The 9,972-nt window shown below is 39.5% G+C and overlaps 2 protein-coding genes across 3 annotated transcripts in view; both read left to right on the top strand.

The window, feature by feature from the left end:
* Positions 1 to 880: 880 nt before the first annotated feature.
* Positions 881 to 6,967, top strand: LOC104814475 (heat shock 70 kDa protein 17-like). The gene is made up of 15 exons (XM_010542526.1): positions 881 to 975; positions 1,323 to 2,127; positions 2,322 to 2,554; positions 2,858 to 3,017; positions 3,263 to 3,508; positions 3,600 to 3,736; positions 3,839 to 4,181; positions 4,759 to 4,920; positions 5,104 to 5,175; positions 5,255 to 5,355; positions 5,486 to 5,555; positions 6,043 to 6,099; positions 6,186 to 6,247; positions 6,336 to 6,408; positions 6,505 to 6,967. Exons 2-15 carry the CDS (start codon positions 1,375 to 1,377, stop codon positions 6,706 to 6,708), a joined length of 2,673 nt encoding a protein of 890 aa, XP_010540828.1. The 5' UTR covers positions 881 to 975; positions 1,323 to 1,374; the 3' UTR covers positions 6,709 to 6,967.
* A 1,945-nt stretch (positions 6,968 to 8,912) lies between these two features.
* LOC104814471 (VAN3-binding protein) overlaps positions 8,913 to 9,972 on the top strand; it is a 2,998-nt gene continuing 1,938 nt past the window's right edge. The window contains exons 1-2 of one of the 2 annotated variants that reach the window (XM_010542525.2): positions 8,913 to 9,428; positions 9,780 to 9,963. In XM_010542525.2, coding sequence (XP_010540827.1) covers positions 8,970 to 9,428; positions 9,780 to 9,963 — 643 coding nt within the window. In that variant the 5' untranslated portion in view covers positions 8,913 to 8,969. The remainder of the gene's footprint in view (positions 9,429 to 9,779; positions 9,964 to 9,972) is intronic. The other variant, XM_010542524.2, reaches the window with a different exon arrangement.

Genomic DNA, 9,972 nt, shown 5'->3' with positions numbered 1-9,972 from the left:
CCCCCCTCCCTTCCTTCCGCCACGAGCACTTCAGTCCTACGTTTATCCAAGCCAAATCCCAAATCCAAAAAAGAAAAAGATAAGAGGTGAGTAATGACATAACACAACCATTTCCCCTAAAAACATTAAGACACATTTCCCATATAACTCACGACTTGTGCATACCCTCCGCTTTATGATTATGACCCTGAAATCTAATAACCTATACCTAATAAACTACTTTGGTTTGGGATGCGAGGAACCTGGCAATATGAATACATGCAAAGCTACTATATATTTCCGGTTCGGGTTTGGATCGTCCCGATTTTCTTGGACCTATATAGTTAAGTCTGAATCCCGATCCTATATATTCCGGATTCGGATTGGGTTAGATTGAGTCGGTCCACATAATTTTCTTTGTAAATCTTATTTTTTTTTTCTCTTTTTTCCTATTTTTTTAAATATCGAGTTTTTGGGTCAGCTGACTCGAATCCAAAGTCCGATTCGAATCCGATTCCAAAACTCAATTTTTTTTCGAATAAAAAAATTTAGATCCAAAATCCGCTAAGGTTGACTGAGCCTCGAAACTAAATTGATTTATTTTCCCCAACATAAAAGTTAATGGGCCTAAAATGACGAAGCCCACACAGAAATTTGGGCTCTAAAATACTACCTGTACTGTACCAGAAAATCAGAAATATGTATTCTCTTCTCCCTCCGAGGCCCATTTGCTCAAAAGTTCTATAAGGATCTGAGACTAGCGCAACCAGCACCAACGACGCCAGACGTCTCATATCCCTCCACGTGTCATTTCTTACACGTGCTCTCTTTTCATTGCTCCATTCTTCTAATAGCTTCCACGTCAGCTCTTCTCCCTTTAGCAGGTATATATACACACTCTCTCCTTTTCCTGTCTTTCGTTTCTCGGGAACCAGTCGGAAAATTTGAATCTAGAAATCAGTTAGACGGAGGACGCGATCGGAGCACTTCAACTGGGTATGACCTTCCCTCGCTCTTAAGTTAGATATTGCGTTTCCACCCTTCCTAGATTTACTTGTATGCTCCTTGCGTCTCTTCTCTTTGCTCATCGGAATTTTCTTCCAATGCCCTGTTTGTTTGCCTAGAAAATCACTTTGATCTTTACGTGTCTTTGTATGCGGTTATTCGGAAATCGGCGCTTTGAATCTGTAGTTCTGATCAGCCCTTTCTCAGAGTCCAGACAGATTTTCTTTGTCTGATTTATTACCAAAAAAAAAAAAATCTACCGTAGTTTCTCCTTTGTTTGGATTTGAAATGTTTCTAGGGGTTTTTGGACGTAATGCTTTTTTTTATGCCTTCTGCAGAGGAAACCGGGGTCTCACTACCGTCTCAGGGTGAGGTCGAAATAGAGAGAAGATGTTGTCTAGGTTAGCGTTGTTCTTGTCCTTGCTTTGGCTACTGGCTGTCCCGTCCGAATCTGCTGTTTCGAGCGTAGATCTAGGTTCAGAATGGCTGAAAGCTGCGGTAGTCAATCTAAAACGGGGACAGAGCCCAATCTCTGTAGCCATTAATGAGATGTCCAAGAGAAAATCTCCAGCTTTAGTGGCATTCCAGTCAGGCACTCGGCTACTGGGTGAAGAAGCTGCAGGAATCACAGCTCGATACCCAAATAAAGTGTATTCCCAACTGAGGGATATGGTGGGGAAATCATTTAAACATGTCAAGGATAAACTCGATTCGATGTACTTGCCATTTGACATTGTAGAAGATTCGAGAGGTGCTGTGGGTATCAAAGTTGACGATGATTCAACTATTTATTCGGTAGAGGAATTGTTGGCTATGATCTTGGGTTACTCCTCGAATCTGGCAGAGTTCCACGCCAAAGTCCCGGTGAAGGATGTGGTTATCTCAGTTCCGCCATACTTTGGACAGGCTGAAAGAAGAGGCTTGCTCCAGGCTGCTCAGTTGGCTGGCATTAACGTGCTCACACTGATTAACGAGCATTCTGGCGCTGCTTTACAGTATGGGATTGACAAGGATTTCTCAAATGGGTCAAGGCATGTCATATTCTATGATATGGGTTCGAGCAGTACCTATGCAGCTCTTGTCTATTACTCAGCATATAATGTGAAGGAATTTGGCAAGACTGTTTCTGTCAACCAGTTTCAGGTTAACCGTGACTCCCATAATGCTCTTTAATACGCTGGTTGTTTTGTCAAGTTTATATTCTTTTGATGTTTCTGTTTCTTTTTCTGTAAAATATTGTTTGGTTTATATTTGTCTTTGTTTTTTGTTTCCTCGTCTACAATTGGTATCAGATGATTTTGCTTCTTTTACGTATGGATAAAAGACTATGTATGCAGGTCAAGGATGTCAGATGGGACTCAGAACTGGGAGGACAGAATATGGAGATGCGCTTGGTGGAGTATTTTGCAGATGAGTTTAATAAACAACTTGGTAATGGAGTTGATGTGAGAAAGTTCCCCAAAGCCATGGCTAAATTAAAGAAACAAGTCAAACGTACTAAGGAAATTTTGAGTGCAAACTCCATGGCTCCAATTTCTGTAGAATCTCTCCATGATGATCGTGACTTCAGGTAGAAAGTGCTGTTTCCTGTAGATAAGGATAACTTTGATATATCAAGGTTACCAAGTTTTCCTTGACCAAGCAAAATGTTGAAAGGATCTATGGATCGTATCAAGATTTCATTGGCACGTGGGATTGTTAACCATGTAGCTGATCGAGATACAGCTCGCTGTTTTCTGTAATGTCATTGTCAGAGCTAGAGTTAGTCTTGGATTTTCTGCTTCATTTCTGGAACATGCTCGAAAATATGCCATGATTTGTTAAGACGATGCAATGCAAATGATGTGCTGTGATATTTTCTATCTTCTTTCAGGAGCACAATTTCCCGTGAGAAATTTGAGGAACTCTGTGAGGATTTGTGGGACAGATCTCTTACACCTCTGAGAGAAGTGCTCAAATATTCTGAGCTTAAGGTTGATGATATATATGCAGTGGAACTAATAGGAGGAGCTACTAGGGTTCCGAAACTACAGGTAGGTGTATCTGTCTCTGTTCATGTCTGCTAAGTCATTCCTATCATGGAAGATTTGGTATATTCAAGTGTAGTGGCTGATTATCTTTATCTGACGTAAGTCAAGTAATTGGGATGATCTGCATGAGTAAATCCTAGGCCATTATACCTCTGCATGCTTTTCACCTAAAGTTGTGAAAATCTTTGGATTTATTTTCCTGATCTCAGTAAAAGTCTGTGTCACCTCATGCATATATATTATGACAGAGCAAACTCCAAGAATTTCTCGGAAAGCAAGAGCTGGACAAACATCTGGATGCTGATGAGGCTATTGTTTTGGGTGCGGCTTTACATGCTGCCAACTTGAGTGATGGAATTAAAATGAAACGTAGACTAGGTATAATTGATGGCTCCCCCTATGGTCTTCTGGTGGAGTTGCAAGGGCAAGATGTTCAGAAAGATGAGAGTACCAAGCAGCTGCTCGTACCTCGGATGAAAAAACTACCAATCAAGGTACTAATAACAACAGTGACCACTCAAATATTGGAGCTTAGTAAGAGTATATCTGCCCTGTAATTATTGTATGTCCCTGATTCTCTGGCAGATGTTCAGATCCTTTGTCCTGAGCAAAGATTTTGATGTATCACTTGCTTATGAGACCGAGGATCTTTTACCCCCGGGGACAACCTCCCCTGTGTTTGCACAGTATTCAGTTTCTGGTTTGGCAGACACAACTGAGAAGTAAGAAGTCAAAGTTTATTCTTCTGTTAGCTTGCCACTTTCAGAGAACCATGTATTAATTTTTTTTATGCGGTAACAAATAGAAGTTTTTGATTTGGACAGATATTCGTCACGGAATCTATCAGCCCCTATCAAAGCAAATCTACACTTCTCACTTAGTAGAAGTGGGATTCTCAGTTTGGATCGAGCAGATGCTGTTATTGAAATCACAGAATGGGTGGAGGTTCCTAAGAAGAACATGACCATTGATAATAAGACAACCACAGCAACGGTGAATACATCAGCTGAAGCTGCTTCTGATGAAAATTCACAAGAAAGTAAAGAAAATTTGCAAGCTGATGTTGGAAATAGCACTGCATCAAATTCAACTGCAGAAGAACCAAATGTGGTTGACCTTGGCACAGAAAGAAAACTGAAAAAGAGGACATTCCGTGTTCCTCTGAAGGTATATTCTAGCTTGAAGTCTGTGATTTTCTAATGGCTTGAGTTGCTTTCCTGGCATTTCCTGGAATACTCTTAACCAATCGCGTTCAAATATATTACTTGCGGTAACAAATAGAAGTTTTTGATTTGGACAGATATTCGTCACGGAATCTATCAGCCCCTATCAAAGCAAATCTACACTTCTCACTTAGTAGAAGTGGGATTCTCAGTTTGGATCGAGCAGATGCTGTTATTGAAATCACAGAATGGGTGGAGGTTCCTAAGAAGAACATGACCATTGATAATAAGACAACCACAGCAACGGTGAATACATCAGCTGAAGCTGCTTCTGATGAAAATTCACAAGAAAGTAAAGAAAATTTGCAAGCTGATGTTGGAAATAGCACTGCATCAAATTCAACTGCAGAAGAACCAAATGTGGTTGACCTTGGCACAGAAAGAAAACTGAAAAAGAGGACATTCCGCCTTCCTCTGAAGGTATTTCTAGCTTACAGACTATAATTTTCTTTGGCTTTAGTTACATTCCTGGAATTCCTAGAATATTCTTAACCAATCACGTTCAAATGTATTACTTTTAGGTAGTTGAGAAGACTGTTGGACTGGGAATGCCTTTTCCGAAAGAGTCTCTTGCTGAAGCTAAAAGAAAATTAGAAGCCTTGGACAAGAAAGATGCAGAGCGAAGAAGAACGGCCGAGTTAAAAAATAGCCTTGAATCTTATATATATGCTACTAAAGAGAAGGTGTGCTTCCTCACATGCCTTTCACTTTACTTGACTGATGATGCATTCTTAGCCGTTCTTCCTTTTCTTATTAGCTATTTCCTTATTGGCATTTTCCCACATATTTGGAACAGTGGTATTTTGGTTATCTTGATTGGCTGCTTGCTTTTCTAATTATACTCCTTGATGATTGTCCTCCTACAGCTTGAAACACCAGAGTTTGAAAAGATATCTACCCAAGAAGAACGCGAGTCATTTGTCGAGAAGCTTGATGAGGTATGTGTCTTTATCTGTTCAGCGTACATAATTTCTGCAGCTTGAACGATTTCGTTCACTTGGTTTGTGTATGGTTCAGGTGCAAGACTGGCTGTATATGGATGGTGAGGATGCTAATGTCACAGAGTTTCAGGACCGCCTTGACTCACTAAAAGCCATCGGTAGCCCCATATCCTTCAGGTACGCTCTCTGCTTTCTTTTCGGTGGAATCTTGATCTCACTTAAAAAAAAAAAATCTTTTTTTAGCGAAACACAGAAATTGTAGTAGCTAGCTGTATATTGATATGCCTTGTTGGCTATACATGCGCAGGTCAGAGGAGCTGACTGCACGCCCTGTAGCATCTGAATATGCCCGAAAGTACCTAACTGAAGTGCGAGAGGTACACTACATAACATCTGTTTGATATCTTAGGTATCTTAGGAAGCTGATTACTTAGGGTACCTTCCTAGGCACAGCGGGACACAGGACTATTTTCAGTTCAGGTTGAATTCAAGATTGTAGAACAACTGCTGCCCGATGTAGTCTTTTTATGGTCAACACATGCTAGAAGAAGCATGTAAAAAAAGAATATTGTAATTTGTAATCCTTGTCATGCCTTGCGCGGGGGTATTTCAGGGGCTAGAAAATAGAGCAAATGTCAACTAGTTGTAGATGCAGTTAGTACCATAGCGACCTAAGAGTTTTGGAAATCTATTCTTGGTGTTTTTCAGGCACCGCATCTATTTTTTTCACCATTAAACCAATCCATTGGAATTCCTTGGACAGATATATACGGTTTTTCATTCATGTCTGTTGAAGACAAAACTATCGAGTAACTTAATGTGCCTTTTTCATTTATTTATTGTTTTCTGGTCAACATTGCACAGATCATACAAGGTTGGGAAACAGACAAAACTTGGCTTCCAAAAGAAAGAATCGAGGAGGTGGTTTTTCCTCCACCGTCTATTGGGAAAAAAAATGAAAGATGTCTATGTTCTTATCAATAACAGTTGTTTTTTTTTCTTTTCAGGTCTCAAAGGAAGCAGAAAGAGTAAAGAGCTGGTTGGGTGAGAAAGAAGCTGAGCAGCACAAGTGAGTTTCTGCTTCTTCCACTCCTCTTGGCTCAAAAAGACGTTCTGATGCTGACTGTGTTTGTTCCTAAATGCGACAATTCCTACAGGGCCCCTTTGTATAGCAACCCAGTGTTCACCTCAGACGAGGTGTATGCCAAAGTATTCGGTCTACAAGACAAGGTGATATTGTATCCACACAAATCGTGATAGCGAGGAAGCTTCAGTTCACAGGGTTTTATTTCTATACTTTTGTATCTAATCATATATCATGAATAGGTGGCAAAGGTCAATCGGATCCCAAAGCCGAAGCCAAAGATCGAGAAACCAGCCAAGACGGAGAACGCAACCGCCGAGGAGGAAGAGCTTAAAGGCGGCGCCGTCGACTCAAACTCGACTTCCTCCGACCACATTGATGAGGAAACCGACGAATCGGCTAACGAAGACACACAATCGCAGCCTGAGACACATGACGAGCTTTGATATCTTTTCTTCCAAAGCTAAAAAGAACTTGTATTGTCTTACAGAGAGAGAGAGAGAGAGGGGCAAATACGAGTAGGCGGGGGACTTTTAGGCAGGACGCGAGAGAACAGCCGAGTCAGAGCTTCACAGACATTTGTGAGGGGCATATTTGTCTTTTATCAATTATGTCTGTCTTATTTATTTGATGTCTTCTCATCTCATCTCTAAAGAGGAAACAGATATACACAGTTTTGTTTTGATGTGGATTTTTCCGTCTTCACCTCCTTTCTTGCGTCTAGCATATGATTCCTTTTTTTTAAAAAAAAAAAACGGAATGTTCGTTACTGTTATACAAATATATATATATAAAAAAGCAGAGATGACAAATCGTTGGAGGAAGAAACAAACGGTGGCAATATTGCATACAAATGGGAAAGAAGGCATAATTAAAAACAAGAGAGACAAGAAGGGGGGTTATGGATATGATACATTAATTAACGGGGATAAAAAAAACAAAGGGATAATCAAGAGTCGGTGTGTGGGTGTGAGTGACACATTGAAATCAGGTGATGATGTCGCGTGAGGTACAGCTAGCTAATAATGCTACCATCATTTTTTTGTGGGACTTCATTTAATAACGTCGCGTTTACATCTAATATCATTCACCCAATCGATGTGAGGTGTGAATGTGACATTGCACCCACCACCTCCCTTCCTCCCTTCCCTCTCTCTTTTTTTCAAAAAAAAAAAAATCTTTTTCGGTGTCCATGATTGCCCTTTTTCTGTCCACACCAAATTAAGGTGGCCTCCACTCGATTCCGTATTTTTATACGTATATACTATTGTTATACAATGACCAAATATGTGCAGATTGCTCGACGTAAAAAAGATCTTTCCATCATCACGTTTAAAGTGTTTGCATGTGACTTTTTTTGTATATATAAATCGAAACAGTGTATATATATAATATATATATATGGGGCAATGGCATGTAACGTTATTGGTCACAGTTGTGTGTGGGCTTAAAGCTCTTCTGTAGTTGACTATAGAAAAAACAAAAGCAACGAAAACGTTGGTGGGACCACACAAACAGTGTCTCTCACATTATTTCTTCCGATTCTACAGTGATGGATGATGTTTTTAAATAAATTCCACTGCATACTACATTCATTCTTTAACATACATATATATATATACACACACATATATATATAGTGCTTATAAATAGTTATATATATATATATAGTTTCAGAATTATACGTTAAAATGTTTAGAATATAAATAGTTGACGTCACAACTGTTGGGTACTCTTTTATTGGAAATGTCAGTCTTAGCTTGAAAACATTTCAACAAGAGTTTTTGTGTACATTTTCAACCATTTAAAAAGTTTTTTAAATGTTTTCTCCAATTAAAATATTTTCTTTATTTCTAAAATTTTTGTCATACCTAAACTAATTTTTTACTATGCGGTATATTTTTTAAAGTTCTATTATAAAAATACAATTAATCACGTAGATATTTAATTTAAAAGGAAATCCAATTATATATATATACACACACACACACAGAGTACAGACCCATGCTATATTTAGTTGGACAAAGGTTCCAAACATAGTTGTCCTTAAAAAATTCCAATCATAAATGAAAAAGAAAGGACATGACCAAACTGTAAAAATGGCACACGGAAAATGAATAGGTGTGTGGCCACAATTTAAATGTAATTTCGCAACATATATAACGATGTTATTATATAAAAAGAAATTTCGAACCATAGTTGAATACAAAGTCGTAGTCATGAAAGCAATATATATATATTGAGAATCTTTTCGTATTAACAAAGCAAGAAAAGTTAGTTCTATGATTGCATTATCAATGTCCATAGTTTCAATTAGTTAAAATAGATCATACTCTACACTGTTTAGAACAGTATCATCTTTTCTTTTTTTTTTATGATTATCCAATATGAACATTCCATAAGCTAGTCTTGTCGATTTGATTGAAATTCAATTCGTAATCTTTCTGATATATCATCATAGCTTTAATCCCATGTTTATTTATTCATTATTTATTTTGATATATACTATACAATTAAATAAAGAGACGTCTCTATATCCACCATGAGATCCATGACATATGTATTACCGCAAAAAGTTTGTCTTGTCAAACCTCTTGTCCTGTAGCCCTCTCTCTCTCTCTATATCTATATACATACACACACATTGATATGATGATATCTATGTGTATATAAATCCACCCACGCACACGTACACGCACTCTCATGCATGCACATCCGTCGCCTGTGCAGTTTATATAATCTGTGCCCATATCATTCTTTTTCCCAACACAGCTTAACTAAAGAAAAAAACAAAGAAGATCGATCTGAAATGGATCATCAAAGCCGTACGCTGTTAGGTCCGATTCCGTACGAAGTATCAGAAGAGGAAGAAGAAACAGAAGGCGAAGAGCAAATAGCGAGAAGAAGCATCGCTTCTCCGGCGTCGGAATCTTCGGCGTTTTCTCCGATCCCTCAGCCGGAAACTCCGAGAGTGCCGATGGAGTTTCTGTGCAGGTCCTGGAGCATTTCCGCCTCTGAGATCTCCAGAGCTTTGTCTCACAAACCTACTAATAATAACAATAATACTAAGCTCTCTCTTCTTCTCCACCAAAACCCTAGTTCTCCTACTGCCTCCGCCGACACTTCCCCCCTTCTTCCTCCTCCGCCGCCGCCGCCGCCGCAGCTCGTAAGCTCTCTTCTCTCTCTTATCCCTTTCCAGTGCAAGTCTCTCGATCGCTACAAGTGCTATATACGCTAAACTTGATACTATGAGGAAGGATTGAGTTGGTATTCTATCAAATCTCAGACAATTTATTGGCTTATTTAAGAATACCATGTTTTTATTTTGTTCTATTCAATTATATATTTATCATATAAACACGTCAAATATTTTGTTGTACGAGCGAAATTTAATTGGTAGTCGGAGAAAATTTGGTGTGTAACACGGGCCTTTGACACCACTTTCCTCGGCCCAAATCAACACCAATTTGTGAAAAGCCCATCAAATTTTCGCTGTTTGCGTCCTTTCTATCACCAGACGGAAAAGCTCGCGGGCGTGGTTCACGCGCGGAGGGCCGGGTCGATCGGGAAATGGTTTCACCACCGGGAATTAATCGTCGGCGCCGGATCCGCCGTGAGGAAGAGAGACAGAGCGCGCTTGGAGAATGCCCGCCTTCATTCCGCCGTCTCCGTCGCGGCTCTGGCAACGGCGATTGCCGCCGCTGCCCGCC

The sequence above is a fragment of the Tarenaya hassleriana genome, unplaced genomic scaffold (genome assembly GCF_000463585.1).
Source record: "Tarenaya hassleriana unplaced genomic scaffold, ASM46358v1 Cleome21, whole genome shotgun sequence".
Taxonomy (NCBI): Eukaryota; Viridiplantae; Streptophyta; class Magnoliopsida; order Brassicales; family Cleomaceae; genus Tarenaya; species Tarenaya hassleriana.
This window is presented reverse-complemented; position numbering and strand designations above follow the sequence as displayed.

What these genes read in the sequence shown, in the direction of transcription:
- LOC104814475 (XM_010542526.1), top strand. Translation starts at nt 1,375, where the DNA reads ATGTTGTCTAGGTTAGCGTTGTTCTTGTCCTTGCTTTGGCTACTGGCT. An exon ending in TTTCTGTCAACCAGTTTCAG is followed by an intron (nt 2,128 to 2,321) that starts GTTAACCGTGAC and finishes CTATGTATGCAG; the next exon opens with GTCAAGGATGTCAGATGGGA. An exon ending in TTGTCGAGAAGCTTGATGAG is followed by an intron (nt 5,176 to 5,254) that starts GTATGTGTCTTT and finishes TGTATGGTTCAG; the next exon opens with GTGCAAGACTGGCTGTATAT.